The 24,737-nt window shown below is 43.0% G+C and overlaps 1 protein-coding gene across 3 annotated transcripts; it reads right to left on the bottom strand.

The window, feature by feature from the left end:
- Positions 1 to 2,013: 2,013 nt before the first annotated feature.
- On the bottom strand, positions 2,014 to 17,174 carry LOC140718197 (complement C1q subcomponent subunit B-like). Of its 3 annotated transcripts, none has more exons than XM_073031641.1 (3): positions 17,020 to 17,174; positions 6,124 to 6,318; positions 2,014 to 5,061 (listed from the first exon to the last, which is right to left on the bottom strand). In XM_073031641.1, the coding sequence occupies exons 2-3, from the start codon at positions 6,305 to 6,307 to the stop codon at positions 4,508 to 4,510; spliced, it is 738 nt and encodes a 245-aa protein (XP_072887742.1). In that variant the 5' UTR covers positions 6,308 to 6,318; positions 17,020 to 17,174; the 3' UTR covers positions 2,014 to 4,507. The 3 variants fall into 3 exon arrangements, with proteins under 3 accessions (XP_072887742.1, XP_072887741.1, XP_072887740.1); XM_073031640.1 differs by having other exon boundaries at positions 17,011 to 17,169; XM_073031639.1 differs by lacking the exon at positions 17,020 to 17,174 and adding an exon at positions 15,377 to 15,510.
- Between the last annotated feature and the right edge of the window lie 7,563 nt (positions 17,175 to 24,737).

Below are 24,737 nucleotides of genomic sequence, written 5' to 3'. Positions count from 1 at the left end.
CAATATTAATACCTAACGATTGAACCTTCCAAACTAATTTTCCGTGCGGAACCTTGTCAAAGGCCTTACTGAAGTCTATATAGACAACATCCACTGCTTTACCCTCGTCAACTTTCCTCATAACCTCTTCAAAAAATTCAATAAGATTTGTCAAACATGACCTTCCACACACAAATCCATGTTGACTTCCTAATCAGACCCTGTCTATCCAGATAATTATATATACCATCTCTAAGAATACTTTCCATTAATTTACCCACCACTGACGTCAAACTGACAGGCCTATAATTGCTAGGTTTACTCTTAGAACCCTTTTTAAACAATGGAACCACATGAGCAATACGCCAATCCTCCGGCACCATCCCCGTTTCTAATGACATTTGAAATATTTCTGTCAGAGCCCCTGCTATGTCTACACTAACCTCCCTCAAGGTCCTAGGGAATATCCTGTCAGGATCCAGAGATTTATCCACTTTTATTTTCTTTAAAAGCGCCAGTCCTTCCTCCTCTTTAATCGTCATAGTTTCCATAACTTCCGTACTTGTTTCCCTTACCTCAGACAATTCAATATCCTTCTCCTTAATGAATACCGAAGAAAAGAAATTGTTCAAAATCACCCCCATCTCTTTTGGCTCTACACATAGCTGTCCACTCTGATTCTCTAAGGGACCAATTTTATCCCTAATTATCCTTTTGCTATTAATATAACTGTAGAAGCCCTTTGGATTTATTTTCACCTTACTTGCCAAAACAACCTCGTATCTTCTTTTAGCTTTTCTAATTTCTTTCTTAAGATTCTTCTTACAGTCTTTATATTCCTCGAGCACCTCATTTACTCCATGCTGCCTGTATTTATTGTAGCTGTCTCTCTTTTTCCTAACCAAGTTTCCAATATCCCTTGAAAACCATGGCTCTCTCAAACTTATAACCTTTCCTTTCAACCTAACAGGTACATAAAGATTCTGTACCCTCAAAATTTCACCTTTTTAAAATGACCTCCTTTTCTCTATTACATCCTTCCCATAAAACAAATTGTCCCAATCCACTCCTTCTAAATCCTTTTGCATCGCCTCAAAGTTAGCCTTTCTCCAATCAAAAATCTCAACCCTGGGTCCAGTCCTATCCTTCTCCATAATTATATTGAAACTAATGGCTTTGTGATCACTGGACCCGAAGTGCTCCCCAACAAATACCTCCGTCACCTGACCTATTTCATTCCCTAACAGAAGATCCAACACTGTCACTTCTCTATGGTACCTCTATGTATTGCTGCAAAAAACAATCCTACAGATGTTTAGATAGACAGTTGAATGTAAGGAAGATGGAGGGGTGGGTATATGGACATGCTGTAGGTAGTAGGGATCAGTGTTTGGGTGTTTTTGATTTGCTTTTTAGCTGGTTCAGCACAACATTATGGGCTGAATGGCCATAATGTGCTGTACTCTTTTATGGTCTATGTTCTATGTCTTAGTGAAAGCTTTGTGGAATTGAAAAGAATGTTGTCCCTCTGTGAAATACATCTTGGAACTCAAAACTATAGTTACTATCCGTAGAACATAGTTTCAACCCACTTTTTCACAACCTAATCAGCAAATTCCACTCCCATGATTCAGTCTGCTATAAATGTGACTGTCCAGTGACAAGTGACTCCTGCTCCATTGAGATGTCTGTGAAGCATGGCATAGGACCCCATCTTTCTGCTTCTTCTGCCTTTGTGAAGTGCCACATGAAATTTCAGGCAGACAGAAACAAAATTCATTCCAACTTTTCCCTCTAATGTTGTTGCTCTTTGATTGATAACTACCCCATCCCCTTCTGGCTTATGTTTTTGTCCTTCTCTAGTCCTTGATGAAGGAGTGCACATTCACAGATTAGGACAAAGCCTACTTCTCCTGTGTCTGATCACGTGAGATATTAAGGTGATACTTGAAGTATTGGCTGTACCCAATACACCACCATCAGATGTACAGTATGTAGTATTTTGTTTGAACTTTCTGCACAATCAACACAGAATAAAATGATTACATTCATTTAATTTTTAAAATAAGCATACTGAAGTTCTTGATTACATTGCAGTTCCTGATTCTTGTAACAAATTTTCTAAATTGGTTAGTTACCTTGAAAGATATTAAAAAGCTGATTACCAAGTCAATGTTTCTAACTTGTATAGTGGAAATAATTACTTTTGCTCAATTTTCAGACTTATTTATTACATTGAGTTTTTTTTAAATGGTGATACATAACTGCATTTCATTAGGCACGTATACACAAGCTTCGGGTTTGAATGGCAGAAACATGCCAAAGACAATAAATTTTAAAATAATTTGGCATTAGCTTATGTGATCAAAGAAAGAAGAATTACTACAATGCCATTTTTGAGGTCTTCAAATAAAGCTGTATCTCTGAAAACTCTTCAATGAAGACAATAACTTTTTCTTCTTAAGTATATTAAATGTCCTCATTAATATTAAGCAGGGAAATTTCAGATATCAGTGTTAGTTGTTCACTGCTGTCATCCCAAATTCTTGTTTCTTAAATACAATTTCAACCTTCCTTCCACAGAGGTTCTATATGAACCGTATATTAAGAGTAAAAGGGTGGTTTGGGAAAGAATGTGTCCTCTTGAAGATAAGCATGGTTATCTGTGCATGGAGACCCAGGAGACAAGTGAGATCTTTAAAGAATATTTTGTGTCAGTCTTTACTATGGAGAAAAAGAGGGCAATTGTGGGAAGAATTGAGGGAAATGAGTGGTGTTGGCTTGGAACACATAAGAATTACCAAGGATGAGGTATTCACACCTTTAAAGCACATACACATGGATACATTTTCGGATTTTGTGAGAAGCGAAAGAAGGAAGTGCAGAGGCCCTTGCAGAGATACTTACTTCATCTTTAGTTACAAGTGAAGTTCCAGAAGATTGGAGGGTGGTTCAATGTTGTTGTTTTTTTATTTAAGAAGAGCAGTAAAAGGCAATCCAAGGAACTACAGGCTGGTGAGTCTGACAGCACTGAAGGGTAAGTTACTGGATGGGATTTGGAGAGATGGGATCTTTCAATATTTGGACAGACATGGCCTGATTAGGGGTAGTCAGCATGCCTTTATGCATGGGAAGGCATGTCTGCTAAATCTGAGAGCCCTATCACAAGAGGATAGATGAAGGTGGGGTAGTGGATGTTATTTATATGAACTTCAGCAAGACCTTTGACATGGCATGCATGGCAGCCTCACCCAGAAGGTTAGATCACATGGGATCCAAAAGGTGGACTGGATTCATAACTGGCTGGTTGGTTGGAAGCAGAGGGTGATAATTGAAGGTTTTTTCTCTGTCTGTATCTAGTGGTGTGTCACAGGGATTGGTGCTGGGAACTTCTCTGTTTATAATTTATAGAAATGATTTGAATGTGACTGTACAAGGCTTGGTTTATAAATTTGCAGATGATACTAAATTAAGTGGTGTTGAGATGGTTATGAAAACTTGCCAAGTGTCTTGATTAACTGGGTAATTGAGCCAAGAATTGGCAAATGGCTTTCAATTCAGATAAGTGAAATTTGTTACTTTTTTATTTATCTATTAATTAATTATTGAGATACCGCCTTCCAGTTCTACAAGCTGCACCGCACAGCAACCCCAGATTTAACCTTAGCCTAATCATGGGATAATTTACAATGATCAATTAACCTACCAGCCAGTACATCTTTGGACTGTGAGAGGAAACCGGAGCACCCAGAGGAAACCCATGTGGTCACAGGGAGAACATACAAATCCTAGAGAACTCAAACCAGGGACAGGACATTCACAGTAGGGCACTGGAGAGTGTTATGGACATAGAAACCTAGAAGGACAAGCATATAGTTCACTGAAAGTGGTATAAGGAGACAAGGTAGTGAAAATGTTGTTTGGCACACAGGTCTTCATCAGTAAGGGCACTGAACACAAATGTGTTGGGTTGTTATTTTGCAGTTGCACAAGATGTTGGTGAGATCACACTCAAAGTATTATGCACAGTTTTGATTACCCTTTTATAGGAAATATATCATTAAACTGGAGAGAGTGCAGAGAGATTTACAAGGATACAGCCAGTGCTCGGAGACCTGAATTACAGGGAGCGCTGGGGCAGTCTAGGATTTTATTTCTTGGAATGTAGGCTAACATTAATGAGGCATATCAAATCATGAAGTGCATACGGTCTTCTTCACAGGAAAAGGGAAATAAAAACTATAGGGCACAGGTTTAAGTTAAGAGGTGAGAAATCTAAAAGGGACCTGAGAGGAAACTTCTTCATGCAGAGAGTGGTGTAACAGCTGAAGTAAATGGTTGAGGCATGGACGATGAAATATTTGGATAAGTACATGGATATGAGTGGTTTAGAGGGATATAGGCCAAACACGGGCAAATGGGATCAGTTTGGGGGAAAGTGTGCACCATGCTTAGTATGGATTAGTTGTGCAGAAGGGCCATTTTCCCTGATGTATGAGGCAGCTCTGATTGATTAGCAGTTGGCCTTTTAGTCGGGAAATATGAGGAATCCACTGAAGACACTGTCAGCTCCCTGCAGTCCTCGCATCGAATTGTAGGTTGTTGCTTGAAGATAGACAATATCATTTGTATTCAGTTTAAGAACGACTCCCCCTGAGCTGACCTGGAACGTGTTGTGAACCTGATCACAAAAAGTGACCACCTTTACCCTGTTATACATTAAGTCAACACACAGATATCCTTTTGAAGTTGCATGGTATGTGAAGTAATACAGGCCTGGGATATGACACGTGAATTTTCCTGACCTAGAAGAGTAATGGTTTTGTTCATTACTGATCCGCTTTTCAAATATTATCGTTGACCCTTTTTGTGGTGACTTTACAATGCTTCTTGCCATGGAAAAGGCTGACTTCTGAGCACTCATATCTCCTACTTCTCCTTTCTGGCCCCTCTTTCCTGCTTCACCCTTTTCTCCCTTTTCTCCGCTCTCACCATCAGGTCCAACTTTGCCAGGCGGGCCTTCAATGCCTTGTTCACCTTTCTCTCCTTTACTGCTGGTCATGCCAACCGATCCAGGAGGACCTGTCAAAAGTATAAATGTAGTGACTAAATTAATTGCTTGCTATCTTTTTGCATGAAATGTTCAGAAAGTGGAACCAGTAGGGTGGACTTGAACACCATAATCCAGAGGGAAAATCTCACTCTCTTGTGTATTCCCTGGTCCCATTGCCTGGGGATTTTCTCAAGAGAGGAGTAGGGTCAAAGTAACAACATGTAGCTTACATTTCACCAAGATTCCAGCAAATGGCTAATGGGGAATCGTGTCAATGACAGAAGAAGAATGAATGGTCAAAAGCTGAAAATTCTCAGCAGGTCAATCAGCATTTGCAGGAGGGGAAACAGCTAGCTTCATCAAATTGCAGTGCAAAACAAAGTAAAGATTAATGGAATAAACAAACAAACAATGAGTCTTTCAGAAGGGTGTTGAGTCTAGCAGTTTATACTTGCTTTGTTCAGAGAAACTGAAATCATTCTCTGGTTTGCATGTTTAGACTGGAGATGCTATGCTCCTAGGCCTTCTCTGATGTGACACTGCATCTACTGACTCTCCAACCCTGTCACCATTGAGGGCATCTTCAAAGGGTGGTACCTCATCAAAGCAGCATGCATCATTAAGGACCCTCATCATCTGGAACATGCCCTCTTCTCATTACTACCATTGGGGAGGAGGTACAGTAACCTGAAGACCCATAGTCATGATTAGCAACAACTTCGTCCCATCTGCCATAAGGTTACTCAATGGTGCATGAATCCATGGGCACTGCCTCGCTATTCTTCTTTAGCAATATTTATTTACTTTTTGTACCTTACTATGTGTGTGTGTGTGTGTGTGTGTGTGTGTGTGTGTGTGTGTGTGTGTGTGTGTGTGTCTTGCACTGCATTGCTGCCACAAAGCAATAAATTTCACAAGCATTGTTGTAATAATAAACCTGATTCTAATTCTCATTCTGAGTTCTTAACAGGAGTGAGTTCAGCCAGTTATTTGATACCACACATTCCCAATGGGACAGCCCAGTCAGTTTATTTTAGATTATCACCATGTTGACTAAAGGAGATCAAGAAAACTGGACATCATTAAAGTACCTGGATTCCCTTTCTGCCCGGGCAACCCATCCAAGCCATCTTTTCCAGGAAGTCCAGGAATTCCAGGCCGACCAGGAGTCCCATGAATTCTGTTAGAAGCTGGGCAAGTGTCTTGATCTGCTGATACCATTAGGATATACAAGAGAACGAACCCCAAATAATGTACTTGATGAGACATTGTCATGTGGGACCACACTGGAAAAAGTAAAACAGGATTGAATATAATAATCAGAAAGTCATGTTGTAGTTATAAGAAACTTTGCAAGTTATAAGACTGCGATTGAAACTTTGAAACTTCGGTTAGACTGCAATACTGCAATTGCAGCAGTGGTGCAATTCTGATCATGACTGTTACTTTGAAAATGGCATTTTGTAATTAGTGGCTGTTTTTCATTCTCATGTGCACCAAGGTACAGTGAAAAAATTCTATTTCATGCTGTCCATTATGTCACATCAGAACACTGAGGGAGTAAAAGGTAAAATGATAACACATTGCATAATAAGTCATTACAGTTACAGAGAAAATGCAGTGGAGGCAGCCAATAAAGTGCAAACCTATAATGAGGTAGACTGCAAACATGAGAAAATCTGCAGGTGCTGGAAATCCAAACAACACACACAAAATGCTGGAGGAACTCAGCAGGCCAGGCAGTATCTATGGAAAAGAGTAAACAGTTGACACTGCAAGCTGGGATCCTTCATCAGGACTGGAAAGTAAGGGGAGAAGTCAGAGTAAGAAGGTATGGGGCGAGAACGAAGAAGGGCAAGGTGATAGGTAATAGGTGAAAGCGGGAGAGGGGAAAGGGTTAAGTAAAGAAGTTGGAAATATTTTGGTGAAAGTGGTAAAGGATTGGAGAAGGGAGAATCTGATAGGAAAGGACAGAAGCCATGGAAGAAAGAGTAGGGGGTTGATGGGCAGGTAAGAAGATAAGGTGAGAAAGGGAAAAAGAAATGGTAAAAAGGGGCAATTATTGGAAACTCGAAAAATGTTTAGGCCATCAGGTTGGAGACTACTCAGACGGAATGTAAGGTGTTCCTCCTCCAATTTGAGTGTTGGCCACATCACAGCGGTAGAGGAGGCCATGGATTGACATGTCAGAGTGGGAATGGGAAGTAGAATTGAAATTGGTGGCCAACAGGAAATCCCGCTTTTTGTGGTGGACGGAGCAGAGCCAAGTTGTTTTCTCCAATAAACAAGAGGCAACACCAGGAGCACCAGATAGATAGATAGATACTTTATTCATCCCCATGGGGAAATTCAACATTTTTTCCAATGTCCCATACACTTATTGTAGCAAAACTAATTACATACAATACTTAACTCAGTAAAAATATGATATGCATCTAAAATCACCCTCTCAAAAAGCCTTAATAATAGCTTTTAAAAAGTTCTTAAGTAGTTTACTTAAATACATTGAGTCCTAACCCCGGCACTTTAACATATCTTACTCCTGGCGGTTGAATTGTAAAGCCGAATGGCATTGGGGAGTATTGATCTCTTCATCCTGTCTGAGGAGCATTGCATCGATAGCAACCTGTCGCTGAAACTGCTTCTCTGTCTCTGGATGATGCTATGTAGGGGATGTTCAGGGTTTTCCATAATTGACTGTAGCCTACTCAGCGCCCTTCACTCTGCTACCGATGTTATACTCTCCAGTACTTTGCCCACGACAGAGCCCGCCTTCCTTACCAGCTTATTAAGACATGAGGCGTCCCTCTTCTTAATGCTGCCTCCCCAACACGCCACCACAAAGAAGAAGGCGCTCTCCACAACTGACCTATAGAACATCTTCAGCATCTCACTACAAACATTGAATGACGCCAACCTTCTAAGGAAGTACAGTCGACTCTGTGCCTTCCTGCACAAGGCATCTGTGTTGGCAGTCCAGTCTAGCTTCTCGTCTAACTGTACTCCCAGATACTTGTAGGTCTTAACCTGCTCCACACATTCTCCATTAATGATCACTGGCTCCATATGAGGCCTAGTAGATTACTCCAACAGTCTTGCAGATGAAGTGTCACCTCAGTTGCAAGGACTGTTTGGGGCCCTGAATGGTAGTGAGTGAGGAGATGTAAGGGCAGGTGTGGCACTTAGACGGCTTCACTGAGCACCTCCACTCTATCTGCTCAAAAAGCACGATCTCCTGGTGGCCGCCTATTTGAATTCTACTTTCCATTCCCATTCCAGCATGTCAATCCATTGCCTCCTGTACTGTCTCGATGAGGCCACACTCAGGTTGTAGGAGTAACACATATTCCATCTGGATAGCCTCCAACCTGATGGCATGAACATCAATTTCTTGAATTTCCAGTAATTGCCCCCTCCTTCGCCATTCACCATTCCTATTTCCCTATCTTACCTTACCTTCTTACCTGTCCATCACCCCCGATGCTCCTTCCCCTTCTCTTTCTTCCATGGCCTCTATCCTCTCCTATCAGGTTGCCCCTTCTCCAGCCTTTATCTCTTTTACCAATCCACTTCCCAGCTCTTTATTTCATCTCCTCCCACTATCCTGGTTTCACCAATCAGCTCCCAGCTTGTACTTTTTCCTCCCCTCCCCCAACTTCTTACTCTGACTCTCCACTCCTGATGAGAAGTCTTGAAAAGTCTTGAAAAGTCGACTGTTCTCTCTTTTCTGTAGATGCTGCCTGGCCTGCTGAGTTCCTTCAATGTTTTGTGTGTGTTGATGAGGGAGATTGGGAGGTCAAGAGTCTATCCTACTGTACAAGAGGTCTGTTTAAGAGTCTTATAAAAGCTATCCATGAGCTTAGTGGTACAGGCTTTCAGGCTTTTATATCTTCTGTCTGATGGGAGAAAAGAGAAGAGAATGTCTGGGTTGGGTGGAGTCTTTGGTCAGTTGCTTCACTGAGGCAGTGAGAGATGTGGACAACGTCTATGGAGGGAAGGCTGGTTTATGGTGGACAAAGTCTATAGTGGGTAAAGTTCCTGTTATGAGAGAGAAGGTGCTCAAAAAGCTGAAACTCCTAAAGGTATATAAGTCACCCAGACCAGAGGAACTGCACCCTAGGATTCCGAAAGAGGTAGCGTGGTGGCATTAGAAATAATCTTTCAAAAATCATTGGGCTCTGTCATGGTGTCAGAGGACTGGAAAATTGCAACTGTTACTCCACTTTTTAAGAAAGGAGGAAAGCAGCAGAAAGGAAATTATAGATCAGTTAGCCTGACCTCAGTCATTGGGAAGATGTTAGAGTCAATTGTTAAGGATGAAGTGATGGAGTACTTGGTGACACAGAACAAGATAGTACAAAGTCAGCATGGTTTCCTTCAGGGAAAATCCTTTGAGGAGATTACAAGTAGGATAGATAAAGGGGGTGTAGTGGATGTTGTATATTTGGACTTTCAGAAGGCCTTTGACAAGGTGCCACACATGAAGCTGCTTACCAAGTTAAGAGCCCATGGTATTACAGGAAAGTTACTAGCATGATTAGAGCATTGGTTGATTGGGAGGATGCAGTGAGTGGGAATAAAAAGATCCTTTTCTGGTTAGCTGCCAGTGACTAGCGTTGTTCCGCAGGGGTTAGTGTTGGGACCACTTTTTATTCTGTATATAAATGATTTAGATGATGGAATAGATGGCTTTGTTGTCAAGTTTACAGATGATATGAAGATTGGTGGAGGGACAAATAGTGGTGAGGAAACAGGTAGGATGCAGAAGGACTTAGAAAAATTAGGAGAATGGGCAAAAAAGTGGCAAATGAAATACAATATTGGAAAATGCACAGTCATGCACTTTGGTAGTAAAAATAAAAATACAGACTACTTTCTAAACAGGGAGAAAATACAGGAATCTAAGATGCAGAGGGACTTAGGCATCCTTGTGCAGAACACCCTGAAGGTTAGCTTGCAGGTTGAGTCAGTGGCGAGGAAAGCAAATGCCATTTTAGCATTCATTTCAAGAGGTCTAGAATACAAGAGCAAGGATGCGATGCTGAGGCTTTATAAAGCACTGGTGAGGCCTCACCTTGGGTATTGTGAATCATTTTGGGGCCCTCATCTTAGAAAGGGTGTGCTGGCATTGGAGAGGGTCCAGAGGAGGTTCACAAGGATGATTCGAGGAACGATAGGGTTATCATACAAGGAACGTTTGATGGCTCTGGGTCTGTACTCACTGGAATTCAGAAGGATAAGGGGGGATCTCAATGAAACCTTTTGAATGTTGAATGGCCTGGATAGAGTAGATGTGGGAAGGATGTTTCCTATGGTGGGAGAGTCTAGGACAAGAGGGCACAGCCTCAGGATAGAGGAGCACCCTTTCAAAACAGAGACTCAGAGAAATTTCTTTAGCCAAAGGGTGGTGAATTTTTGGAATTTGTTGTCACATGCAGCTGCAGAGGCCAGGTCATTGGGTGTATTTAAGGCAGAGATTGATAGGTTCTTGATTGGACATGGCATCAAAGGTTATGGGGAGAAGGCCGGGAACTGGGGTCGAGGAGGAGATTAAAAAAAAAAAGATCAGCCATGATTGAATGGCGGAGCAGATTCAATGGGCCAGATGGCCCAACTCTGCTTCTATGTCTTATGGTTTTTATGTCTTCAGTGATGTGTTGGGCTGCATCCAAAACTGCAGCTTCTTGGGCAGAGCAGTTGTCATACCTTGACAAGATGCTTTCTATGCTGCACCAATAAAAATTGGTGAGGGTTAAATATGACCTGTCCCACTTCTGTGGCTCATGAGGAAATACACACACTTTCTTGGCCATGGCATCTACAAAGTTGGATCAGGACAGGCTATTGATGATGTTTACACCTAAGGAGCATTTGCACCATCTCAATTCTCAATATCCATGACCATCTCTTTTGTTTTGGCTGCCCTCCTGGGACATCAAAGATGCCCTTGATGGTGGGAATGATACCCATGACAGAGCATGCTGAACCTATAACCCTTTTCAGTCTGGCAATGCTGTGCATTAGAGACTCCAACCAAGCAGTGATATAACTAATCAGAATGTACTCCACTGTACATCTCTAGAAATCTTCCTTGGTGACATGAAATTTCAAAAAAAACTCTGAAGAAGTTGAGCTACTAATGTACCTTGTTCATGATTACATCGAAGTGTAAGGCCCAGAATAGATCTTCCAAAATGTTGATGTGTAAGAACTTGAAGCTGTTCATCCTTCCCACCACTGACCTCTCAAAGAGGATTAGTGTGGATTCCCCTGACTTTCCCTCCCTGGAATCCACAATTAGTTCCTTAGTCTTGCAGATGTTGAGTGCAAGGTTGTTCGTATCTGAGCCACACCAACACCTGATGAGGTACAGCAGTGGTAGGCTGCTCCTTCAGCCTAGACACCACCCTGCATCAGCAGAATGATCTCCCAGCCAGAGGCAACCCTGTTCCAGATTTTTAGTAGATCCTGATAAAAGCTGGCAGCCTCTGCAAGGTTGATATCCACCACATAGTCCTGACTAGACCAGGATGCATCTTTGAGGTGACTGCAGAAGATCAATCTGCTTGATAAGACCTGGGTCTAGGAGTTTGGCTTTGAGTTTGCTTGCATGTCTGATATTGAAGGTGGAGTTGTAGCCAATAAGTAGTTCTTTGATGTAGGTGCCCCTATTATCAATATGCTCCAGAGATGAGTACAGGGCCAGGTAGGTATCTTTCACCAAGGACCTGTTCAACTGGAAGGTGAATTACAATGAGTCAAGGTTGTCTGGGAGGCTAGAATTGATATGTGCTATGATTAGCCTCATAAATCAGGATGGTAGATGTCAAAGCCATGGAGTGATAGTCATTAAAGCAAATTACCTTGTTTTTCTTAGATACCAGGATGATAGTGGTCTTCTTAAAGCAAGCAGGAATCTCTGATTGAAGCAGGGAGATGTTTAAAATGCCTAATGCTTGAAAATACCCCTGCCAGATGATTGACATAAGATCCAAGGACATGGTCAGGGACAGCCTCCAGGCCAGAAGCTTTCTGTGGGTTCACTCTCTGGAACAGCAATCTGATGTTTGCAATGGTGATTATGGGTTCAGGTCGGTGATGATATTCCATTCCCCTTCTGTTCAAAATATGCATAGAATACATTAAGCTCACTGACCAACATCACTGTTGTCAACGATGTTGCCCAACATCATTTAAGAATCCATTATAGTATGTCACAATTGATGGCTGGTCTGGAACTTGATTTTGGACTGGTACAGTCTCATGGCATCTTTGATAGCTTTGTGGAGGTCATATCTCAATTTCTTGTAAATGTTAAGATTACCCCTGATTTGAACGGCACACTCCTGGACTTTTGCAAGGCATGTATTTTCTGGTTTATCCTTTCTAGTTTGGAAATAACCAAATTGTCTTCTTTGGTGCACAGTCCTCAACGCACTTGCTGCTAGGGCCTTTGATGGTGATGACATACTTATTTAGATTAGCCGTTGAGTCTTTAAACATGGATCAGTCTACTGACGCAAAGAAATTGCACAGAAACTCATCTATTTCCTCAGACCTGCACTGTCCAACTCACTGTACTGAGCCCTCCCATTTAAGCTTCTGTTTGAATGCAGGGGAAGGAGCACAGCTTCTGATTTACCAAAGTGTGGGCTGGGGTTAGCTCAGTAGGCATCTTTGATTGTTGTGTAGCCATGGTCAATGATGTTTGGGGACCTGGTGGTATAGGAGAAATGATGGTAGTGTTTTAGTAGCACACTCTTGAAGTTGGCCTAGTTGAAGACACCAGCTATGTGTCAAGGCTGTTGATGGTAGAAGATAGTTCATCAAGTGCAGGATTCACATCCACATGGGATGGGATGCAGACTGCTGTCAAGATAGTTGAAGTGAACTCTTCTGCTCAAGCTTCCTGTTAGGCTGATAGTTCAGTTTAAAGTTAGATCCCTTGTTTCCAGCAAACTAGGAGATCAGGAGATGGAGAGGACATCTGAGTGGATCATATTGCTTCAGTCCTTTGTCTATATTCTGCCAGATGGGAAGTGTTGGAATGAAGGCTCAAAATAGCACCATTTGATGACTTTCTTCTTCCAGTTCAAGGATATCATTAAATGAATGGGTATAAAACAAGATTGAAGAGAATGTTACCTGTACTGGAAGGTTTGAGTTATCAGGATAGGTTGAAAATCATAGAGTAAATCAGTGTGTAAACAGGCCTTTTGGCCCATCTAAACCATGTTACATGCAGCATTCACTTTGTTAGTTCCAGTTTCCCATATTCGGCCCATAACCCTCCAAACCCCTCCCCTCCATGTACTTACCTAAATGCCTCTTAAATGTTGCATTTATAACCACCTCAATTAATCCCTTTGGCAGCTCATTCCAGATACTACTCTCTGTGTACAGAAGTTACCTATCAGGTTTCTTTTAAATCTCTCTCTCCCCTCTTGTTGCAGACTCCACTATGACCATCCAGTTTACCTATACCCCCCATGATTTCCTAAACTACTGTGATGTCATTCATTCTCCTATGTTCCAAGAATTCCCTTCATAACTTCCCTACAACTGAAGTCAGCATGGCCAATGTCTCCCCATAACTCAGGCCCTCTTGTCCAGGCAGCATCCTTGTAAATCTCTTCTGCATCCTCTAGCTTGACATGTCTTTTGCATAACAGGGTGACCAAAACCGTACACAATATTTAAAGTTCAGCCTCACCAACGACTTGTATAATTGCAACATACATCAATGACCCTATCCCTAAGCTCAGTGCCCTGACTGATAAAGGCCAGTATGCTAAATGCTTTCTTCATCACCCTGTCTACTTACACGACCACTTACATGTACTGCCAAGTCCTTCTGTTCTACAACATGTCCATTCACTGTATAAGTCCTACACAGGTTTGTATGTCCAATATGCATCACCACACTCTAATCTAAGATGAAATCATTTGCCAGTTTCCCTAACTGATCAAGATCTCTGCAATTCATTGCAATCTCCTTCACTATCAACAAGACCCTCTCACTTACTATCATCAACAAACTTGCTGATCATGCTATGTACATTCATATCAAAAATCTATTATATATATAATGAATATACAGTATAGAGGTCCCAATATTGACCCCTAGTCACAGGCCTCCTGTCAGAGAATCTACCTTCAACCATTACCCTCTGCCTCTTATCATCAAGCCAATTCTGAATAAAACTTGCTAGCAACCCCTGAATCCTGTGCAACCTAATCTTCCAGGTCAGGCTGCCATGCGGGACTTCATTAAAAGCCTTCATTAAAAGTCCATACAGACAACATCCACTGCCCTATTTTCATCTATCTCCTTACTTAGCTTTTTGAAAAATTGTAAGTGATTCGTCAGACATGATCCCCATACACATAACCATGCTAACTATTCCTGATCAGGCCAATTGATGATAGATCTTGTTCTCCAGTATCTTCCCTACAAACTGAAGTCAGGATCACTGACCTATAGTTTCTTGGCCTGTACTTGCTACCCTTTTTGAGCAATGGAACTTCACCAGTGTACAATGTATGCTTCCTTATTTTTCCTGACCAGAGCCTTGGTATCTCATGTTAGCCAGCATTCACTGAACTTTGTATGTTTACTCTTCAGCCTAACAGGAACTGGACTGTTGATATGACCCTTTTAAACGCTTCCACTTGCCAGCTGTACCTTCACCTTTAAATAGAGTCATCTAGTTGAATCCAGCTATATCCTGCCTAATACCCTCAAAAATCCATTTCAAGACTTTAACTCTATTGATTCTAATTCCCAACTACTTACAACTGGCAGTGCCAGAACATGCAAATAATTCACGTGGGCACTCAAACCTTTCAGAGTCAAGCTGCTTCTTTGTACTCATGTCACGGACATAGCAATGTACCCAATACATCAGTGCACTGGAAGCAAACCAGGCACAGTATTCCCATCCTGTTGTTGCCCAACATTGTAACTGCAATTGGATATGCATTAATAAAAGATAAAACTACCTGAAAAGAAAAAAACATAATTCCAAATGTCAGAGAAGTTACTTCTGAAGAAGGAATAATTGCATTTGAAATGTTACTTAATCGAATGAGGTTATTTTTCACCTACTTCTGATTGAATTTAAGGGCGCATTCTTCTGATGAAATACCAAAGATTTCTTAAAGCAGGCTTCTAAACAAAACTCTGAATGAACACAACTCTCACAATAAAATTATCTGACTCAAAGCTCTAACCAAATAATCAGTTAACCACGGGTTCATTGACTAGCATTTTGTACCAAATATCTTAAATATAAACATATATCTGATGCTAGAATGAACAATTGATATTTTGCTAAATCCTACCTTGACTGTTGTCTGAAGGCTGAAAGATTAAGGAAAAAAAAAGAATCCAGTAGATTTGCTAAATGAAATTTTCAAAAAAAAAGTCTCGCAGTACTGAAAGGGGAGGTTTGTGTTGCTTGCATGAAATAATCTGGCAGAGATGATGATCAACCAACTCCACTGCCAAGTTTCACTTCCTCATCTTAAACAAAAGGTTTGAGAATGGAACTTTCATTACACTTTCAGACATACAAAATGCTGGAGGTTACTGTTAAAGATATGAGAAAACAATATCAAATTTGAGATTAATTGAAATGTGGTCCGAACCAGTGAAAATTAGTGATTTCTCAGCCCCTGCTGCAGCTTCTCTGTGAACCTAGTAATATTTCAGGAGAATCAGGCACCTTGCTGAAATTTACACAAATTATCAGAGAACAGAGGGAAGGATTGATAACACATGTCCAATCTCCAGTTTCTGCCACTGGTAGGGATAGACTGCAGGACAGGTCTGTGGTGGAGATAGATTCCAGTATGTCCCAGAAGGGAAAAAGGGATAATCCAGTTAATAAGGAGGCAGAGAGCCTCATGTCAGTGGTAGAGAAGCTTTTGGAGAGGATACTTAGGGATAGGATTTCTGCACACTTGGGACCTGCTTTGGGACAGTCAACATGGCTTTGCGAGGCAGATCATGCCGTACAAACTCGTTGAGGAGGGGAAAATGTGCTTAATGACAGTGGATATAATCCAGGGGTGGCCAAACTTACTTAATGTAAGAGCCACATACGATTAACTTCAGATGTTTGAGAGCCGCAAGACATGAACAAAATTTACACACATATTTTTATTGTTACATACACATTTTGTTGCAAAAATTTTATAAATGTTAAGAAATACATGTACGCAATAATATTTATTCATGCATTATTTTTTTAACTGTTAATTTGTATTAGTTTTAGTAATCATAATGTATGTATATACCAAATGTTTTCAAAATCTTGACTGATGATTGTTTTAACTACAAACGTTGTATATTGAGCGTATTTAATACAGTAATGAACTACGGGAACACCAAAGAAAAATATGCAAATTTGTATTTCAGTAACATAAGATTAGACTGCCAAAAATAAAAATAAAAAGGAAAAAAACAGATGTTTTAATGATATTTATTTATCTAAGACTTAGATTCATCAAGAACTAAGCCGAATGCAAGGGAATTCTTTACATCATTTTGCATTTTGACTGTAACATTAGTACTGATCTGGGAGATACACCTCTCTGCAGCGTGGCATGAAACTGGTGTTTGTGCTATTAGTCGCTGAAGTTTTGTGTTATTTGGATAACACTGCAACAACCTCAACTATATTCTTCTTAACAAATTCGCCATCAGAATGTGGGCGTTTAGCACAAGCAATATTCCATGACATAACGAAACTAGCTTCAGTCGTTGTATCAGCTTCCTTACTGAACGTTGTTAACAGTGTCTGCTGGCTATTTAGAGATGATTTTAACATAGTTAATTTATTTTTCCGTAATTTGGATTTACATGGATAATCAGTCGAAAAGTTTTTGTGACTTGTTTCATAGTGGCATTTCAAATTACTGGCTTTGTAATGAGACTTTGAGTGACACTTTGCAGATAAGACACAAAGGTTTACCTCCTTTACCAGTGAATGCAAAATCTTCCTCCCACTGTGGCTTAAAATGTCTGTTTTCATCTTCATATTTTCATTTCTTACAATTTGATGACAGTATCTTCCTTCACAAAATTTTCACAGACACTTGTAAACAAAACTTGTATCCGCAGTGTACCAACTAGGTCTGCACAATTCAGCATCCTGTGTTACACTACGTTAATTTACATGACGTGAGTGAGGTCAGGCCTAGACTCACTAACACTTTGAGTGCCAAACAACGTAGATCTACAAGACGTACAAAAAAGCTGGATGAACTCAGCAGATCGGGCAGCATCCGTTGAAGGGAGCAGCCAACGTTTCAGGTTGAAACCCTTCGTCAGGACTGATCTACGTTGTGTATTTTGAAACTAGCGCCTCTGTCTTCAAGCTGTCTTCAGCACCACGTAGCAATTCTCACAAACTCTTGAGCGATGGAACTAAGTCTCAAGGGATTTCCCGCGGTTCTATTTATCGCCAAAATGCTTTCCCGTTCAATTCTACGCAATGGTAGCATATGGTAAAAAGGAGGTCAACCAACGTATTTCCATGAGCCACACATTGAATGCCAAAGAGCCACTGTTTGGCCACCCCTGATATAATCTCTAGTTAAAAGAGGCAGATGGAATTTAATTGAGGCAAATGTGAAGGAGATTAAATGAAAAGAGAAAGTAGTCCCCTTAATACTGATATACACAAGTCATAGTTCAGGGGAAGTACTTACAGTAAGTGGTAATGAAATCATATGACATTCATTGGTAGAGGTATTCAATGTAATAGTAATGAAGTCCTGCTGCAGCTACAGTACATAGATTGCACTGGGAATATTGTGTGCAGTTCTGAATGCCCAATTATAAGAAGGATTTGAAGACTATGGAGAGGGTGCAGAAAAGGTTTACCAGGAATCTGCCTGGATTAGAGGGTATGAGCTGTAAGAAAAGGTTGAACAAACTTGGATTATTTGCTCAAGGTAGCAGTGGCTAAGGGGAGACCTGATAGAGGTTTTTAAAATTATGAGACACATAGGTCAGAATCATTTCCCCAGGGTTGCAATGTCAAGCACCAGAGGATATGCTTTTACAGTTGTTGGGGGTAGGGCAAATTCAAAAGTGGTAAAAGGATCAACATCTGTACACATGGATAGCAGTGGAAGAGGCAGACTGATGGACTTTTAGATGGACACATAAGTACGAAGGGAATGGAGGTTTAAGGATGATGCACAGGAGGAAGACGTATAGTATAAACTGGCATCAAGATTTCAGCAACATGGTGGGCTGAATAGCCTGTCCAGTGCTGTACTGTTCTATGTTATGTACGTGTGTGTTGTTGGGACAGACGGTAGTGTGTGCCTGTGGCGCAGAGAAACAGCAATGTATGTGTTTGGTGAAGACAGTCTCCAGTGTGTAACTGTGGTGGGGAGTGTTTAAAATGTTTTTATTTAGTTGAGAGCTTGTTTTGCTCAGTTGCAGTTGCCAAAGCAACAGATGGAAAGAGCTAGCAGCATTTCAAAGTAAGAACATAACATCCCCACTACAGATGTCAGACAAGTGGGATCAGTATAGATAGGCATGTTAGATGACACAGACCAGGAGAGCTGACGGATCTGCATCAATGTTGTACAACTCTGTGGCACTTGAAGGATGTACAGGGTTTCTCGATGATATCAAGAAGACATCTTTAGTATAAAGATCAATTTGCATGACAAAATGTTCATCACTAACAGCTGAAAGTTATTAGAAGCAAAATATGGAGAAAAATGTTTACTAAGTATTTAGAGTTGGCAGTTTGATAAAATTGAGGAAGGTCAAATCTCTCGTGGCCAGTAAAGCAATAACAAATTATTCATATAATATAATAAGACCAAAGAGAAGGCAAAATAATCTCCTCTCACTGGGAAAATTTTTAGGAAGTTTGTTCCATTTCCTACATGTTGCATAAAATGTATTGTTAAGATTATCAAGAATTGGAAGCACAAATAGATGTCAAGTTAGAATTACAAGGGTGACCAAAAGTTAACCAATTTTTAAAGGGAAATAAAGAGTGCAAGGAGAGGGAAAAGACTGTGGAAGTTCCATGTAATGGAACAATAGCCCCAGGGAGATGCAAAGAGAACAAATAGGTAGAGCAGTGGTCCCAACCACCAGGCTGTGGACCGGTACCAGGCCACAAAGCATGTGCTACCGGGCCGCGAGGAAACGATATGATTTGGCAATATGAAACGATATGAGTCAGCTGCATTTTTCCTCATTCCCTGTCACGTCTGGTCAAGTTCCCTGTCAAGTTCTGTTGAACTTGAATGCACACGAGGTCATCAGTCAGTCATTAACCTACAACTACTTGATGAGTAAAAAACAAACGTCGCTTGAGAGTTTCTTTGGAAGAGGTGGTAGGGGACATACAAGGCCTAACAATGATGATAACACAGAGACAGCTGAGGCTGAGACTGCAAAAAAGAAGAAAGATTCCTTCAACAGAAAATACGACAAATTGTACGTAAAATATGGCTTTAATGCGACTGGTGTCCTGCACGCTCCAAGCCCCCTGTGTGTGATATGTGGAGACAAGCTGTCTAATGAGGCAATGAAGCCCTCAAAACTGATTTGGCACCTTGAGTCCAAGCACCCTGCACTTAAAGACAAACCCGTTGAATTTTTTGAGGGGAAAAAACGTGAGCAAGCGGGACAGAAGCAAGTGCTGAGAGCCACCACCTCCACAAATGCTGCTGCTCTGAGAGCGTCGTACTTAGTGGCTAGCCGTGTTGCTAAGGCTAAGAAGTCTTTCACTTTGGTGAAGAATTGATTCTGCCTGCTGCCAAGGAGATGTGCTGTGAACTGTTGGGAAAAGCTGCAGCTAACAAGATGACACAGGTTTCTCTTTCAGCTACCACAGTTTCAAGGAGAATCAATGACATAGCGGAGGACATCAAAGCACAGCTATTGGAACGACTTAACGAGTCACCATGGTATATTATCCAGGTCGACGAGTCTACCGAAGTCAACAACAAGGCAATACTGCTGGTTTATGTGCGATATATATTTCAAGACGATGTGCACGAGGATATGTTGTGTGCACTGCCACTGCCAACTAACACAACTGGGGCAGAACTATTCAAGTCTTTGAATGACTACGTGTCAGGCAAACAGGACTGGTCACTCTGTGTTGAAATATGCAGTTATGACTGGACGGCTGTCTGGTTTCACTACCCGAGTCAAAGAGGTTGCTCCTGAATGCCAATCTACACACTGTGTCATACACAGGGAACTGCTAGCTAACCGAAAAATGTCACCTCACCTTAACAGCGTATTGAGTGACGTTGTTGAAGTTATCAATCACATCAAAGCAAAAGCCTTTAGCACTCTGTTAAGCCCTCTGTTTGAGCAACTTTGCGAAGAAATGGATGCAGAACACAAAAACCTTCTCTTACACACTGAAGTCAGGTGGCTATCAAGGGGGAGAGCCCTGGCCAGGGTTTTTGAGTTAAGAGAGCTGCTACAGAGATTTCTTTCAGGAAAAAAGTCACCATTGGCAGCATGCTTCAGTGATGAGGAGTGGATAGCAAAACTGGCTTATCTGTGTGACATCTTCAATGAACTCAATTTGTCACTTCAGGGGAGAATGACAACAGTCTTCAAGTTGGCAGATATTGGTGTGTTGCAATGATTTTATAAGTTCATACGAGGAAAATATACACTGTGTGTTTAATATCCAAATGTTACTAAAGATGTTATGATGCTTTTGACTTATAAGTGACTTATAATTGACATGCAACACACACAAAATGCTGGTGTAACACAGCAGGCCAGGCAGCATCTATAGGAAAAAGCACAGTCAACGTTTCGGGCTGAGACCCTTCATCAGGACTAACGGAAAGGAAAGATAGTAAGAGACCTGTCGGCCAGTCCTCAAGAATATTGTCAATATTATACCAGTTCACTGTGCAAAAAAGGTTGGTGACCCCTGTGGTAGAGGAGTGAGTCACAAGAACAGAGAAGTTGGGGAGAGCTGGGATTGTGCAGTTCTTTGGGAGAGAGAATCACAATCCATAGGATGGAGCAACAAAATATTGAGAATTTTAATTCTGAGGCACAAGACGCTGCACATTGAAGGTAGTGAGAAATGGGGATCAGTGGGTATTCACTTATGGGATCATTGCTTGGATGAGCTGAAACCTGGAACAGGAAATTTCTTGTCAGAGATTGTAGTCCTGGGAGGCTGTAGGGTCTCTACTGTGCTGTATGGTTGCATCATTCTATGCATACAGCTGTTCGAGAGAGCATTGCAATATATGAATCAGAAGGGGAGGGGGCAAACAAGCTGCAGGAACACAACATAAACAAGGTGGAAATAGATTTTTTGAGGGAGGAGGTAATTAACTAAATTATTTATGAAAACTGAAAAGATGTGAGGAGCTACTTAAACTTAAGTGTGAGTGGCGTGTGTCCAACTTTGATATTTGGAGGAATTCTTCGAGCACCACCCAGCCAGGTAACTTTCCACAATCTCTATGCTTTATTTGTGGTCATTTTATATTTTTGAGATGGATCACTTCATTACCCAAGCCTTGGACTCAGGAATTCCCTTCCTAAACCTTATTATCTTTCTTTCCTTCTTTAAGATGCACCTAAAAATTTACCACCTTGAATCAAATTTTGTTCACCTGCCCCTGTATCTGTTAAGATACTGTAAGTCAATCCACAAAGACAAGACAGCATAGTCTTTTAAAGGCAAAGGAGGTGGAGTATGCTTTATAATTAATTCATTGTGGTGCACAAACATGGTGGTTCTGTCTCAGAACTGCTCACCCAACCTGGAACATTTAGCTATCAAGTGTTACCCTTTTTATCTGCCGAGAGAGATTTCCACCATCATCCTGGTATTGGTGTACATCCCACCTTGGGCCAATGTCAGGAAGTGTCAGGGTCAGGTCCGGAATCCGCGTTCCGGGTTTGGATCCAGTCCGAGGGCTCCGGACTCCGGGTCCTGCAGTTGTCCCTCCCGTCACCCGTGATCTAGTTAGGACACTCCTGGCTCAAGGAGGCACACCTGTAACTCATTGAGCTGCAGGTGTTTATAAGGGGCCTTGGGATTGGGACCAGGCGGGTGGTCATTTTATTCTGTTTCCTGTTTCTCCGCCGGCTCCGAACTCTTCTCTGCATTCTGTTATCCTGCCCGGGCTCAGATCTACTCCTCATCATGCTTCTCTGCCCCGTACCAGTACTGCCAGGTTGGTCCTCTCCCCCACCTTTCTTCCCATGCGCTGGTCCCACTTCTCCGCTCGTTTGTGTTGTTAGCGCGGTCGCGCTGTCTGCCGGCCTTTCCCGATTTTCCTGTTATCATGACTGTTGTGTTGGTCACCCTGGACCTATGCCCGTTCCTACCCCTTGCCTCCGTTGGGCAGGTCCGGCCGACCTGCTGCTGCCTGGCAGTGGTTCTGCCCATTCCTATCCTTTGCCTCCGTCAGGCAGGCCCGGCAGGTCTGCCGCTGGCCGGCGAGGGTTCTGCCCCGTCCTCCTTTTCCGCCTGAACCCTGGGATTGTGCCCCGCACCCGCCTAGGGGTCTGCGTCGTACCCAGGCCTCCGGTGTTTCTGCCTGGGAGGCGGCCCTTCCCAGGATATATGCGGCCAGCCCAGCGAGGGCTCTCCACCAGCCTATCTAGCCACCTAGATCTGCCTGCCTGCCTGAACCCTGGGAGCCTGCCTACCTGAACTCAAACTCCGGGAGACCGCTCTGCTCTGCCTGCCTGAACTCCAGGAGCCCGCTCCGCTCTGCCTGCCTGAACTCTGGGAGCCCGCTCCGCTCTGCCTGCCTTAACTCCGGGAGCCCGCTCCGCTCTGCCTGCCTGAACTCTATCTACCTGAACCCCAGCTCTATCCTTAAGTGCCATGGCATCCCCATCCTGTCCTCCCCCTAGTACTTCAGTGTCTGCGTCCAGCGTTTGGGTCCATCCAGCCGCGTTCCTGACTGAACGACTACCCCACGCATCGACCCAGCGGCACAGGCACTGGAGGCTAGTTCCCGTTACCCTGGGGTCCTCTCTGCTCTGGATATTCCCCCCCCCCCGTACTGTCCCTGGCCCTCCAGCCCCGCTTTGACCACCAGGAGGCTCCCTTAGTGTGGGGGGGGGGGGGGGGTACTGTCAGGGTCCGGTCTGAAATCCGCATTCCGGTTTTGGTACGGTCCCAGGGCTCCGGACTCCGGGTCCTGCAGTTGTCCCTCCCGTCACCTGTGATCTAGTTAGGACACTCCTGGTTCAAGGAGGCACACCTGTAACTCATTGAGCTGCAGGTGTTTATAAGGGGCCTTGGACTGGGACCAGGTGGGTGGTCATTTTATTCTGTTTCCTGTTTCTTCGCCGGCTCCGAACTCTTCTCTGCATTCTGTTACCCTGCCCGTGCTCAGATCTACTCTTCATCATGCTTCTCTGCCCCGTACCAGTACTGCCAGGTTGGTCTTCTCCCCCACCTTTCTTCCCATGTGCTGGTCCCGCTTCTCCGCTCGTTTGTGTTGTTCGCGCGGTTGCACTGTCTGCTGGCCGTTTCCGATTTTCCCGTTATCATGACTGTTGTGTTGGTCACCCTGGACCTATGCCCGTTCCTACCCCTTGCCTCCGTTGGGCAGGTCCGGCCGAACTGCCGCTGCCCGGCGGTGGTTTTGCCTATTCCAATCCCTTGCCTCTGTCGGGCAGGCCCAGCGGGTCTGCCGCTGCCTGGTGGGGGTTCTGCCCCGTCCTTCTTTTCTGCCCAAACTCTGGGATAGTGCCCAGCATCCGCATAGGGGTTAACATCGTGCCCAGGCCTCCGGTGTTTCCGCCTGCAAGGCGGCCCTTCCCGGGATATATGCGGCCCACCCAGGGAGGGCTCTCCGCCAGCCTATCTAGCCACCTAGATCGGTCTGCCTGCCTGAGCCCCGGGGACCTGTCTGCCCGCCTGCCTGCCTGAACCCCGGGAGCCTGTCTACCTGAACTCGAACTCAGGGATAAAAGTGGATAAATCTCCAGATCCTGACAGGATATTCCCTAGGACCTTGAGGGAAGTTAGTGTCGAAATAGCAGGGGCTCTGACAGAAATATTTCAAATGTCATTAGAAACGGCGATGGTGCTGGAGGATCCACCAAGGAGATGGTGGTAGACTTTAGGAGATCTAGGCCTCATATGGAGCCAGTGATCATTAATGGAGAATGTGTGGAGCAGGTTAAGACCTACAAGTATCTGGGAGTACAGTTAGACGAGAAGCTAGACTGGACTGCCAACACAGATGCCTTGTGCAGGAAGGCACAGAGTCGACTGTACTTCTTTAGAAGGTTGGCGTCATTCAATGTCTGTAGTGAGATGCTGAAGATGTTCTATAGGTCAGTTGTGGAGAGCACCCTCTTCTTCGTGGTGGCGTGTTGGGGAGGAAGCATTAAGAAGAGGGACGCCTCACGTCTTAATAAGCTGGTAAGGAAGGCGGGCTCTGTCGTGGGCAAAGTACTGGAGAGTTTAACATCGGTAGCTGAGCGAAGGGCGCTGAGTAGGCTACGGTCAATTATGGATAACTCTGAACATCCTCTACATAGCACCATCCAGAGACAGAGAAGCAGTTTCAGCGACAGATTACTATTGATGCAATGCTCCTCAGACAGGATGAAGAGGTCAATACTCCCCAATGCCATTAGGCTTTACAATTCTACCGCCAGGACTTAAGAACTTTTTAAAAGCTATTATTAATGCTT

Source organism: Hemitrygon akajei, chromosome 29, assembly GCF_048418815.1.
Source record: "Hemitrygon akajei chromosome 29, sHemAka1.3, whole genome shotgun sequence".
Taxonomy (NCBI): Eukaryota; Metazoa; Chordata; class Chondrichthyes; order Myliobatiformes; family Dasyatidae; genus Hemitrygon; species Hemitrygon akajei.
The sequence above is the reverse complement of the archived record's forward strand: the minus strand, read 5'-3'. Positions and strand labels throughout refer to the sequence as shown.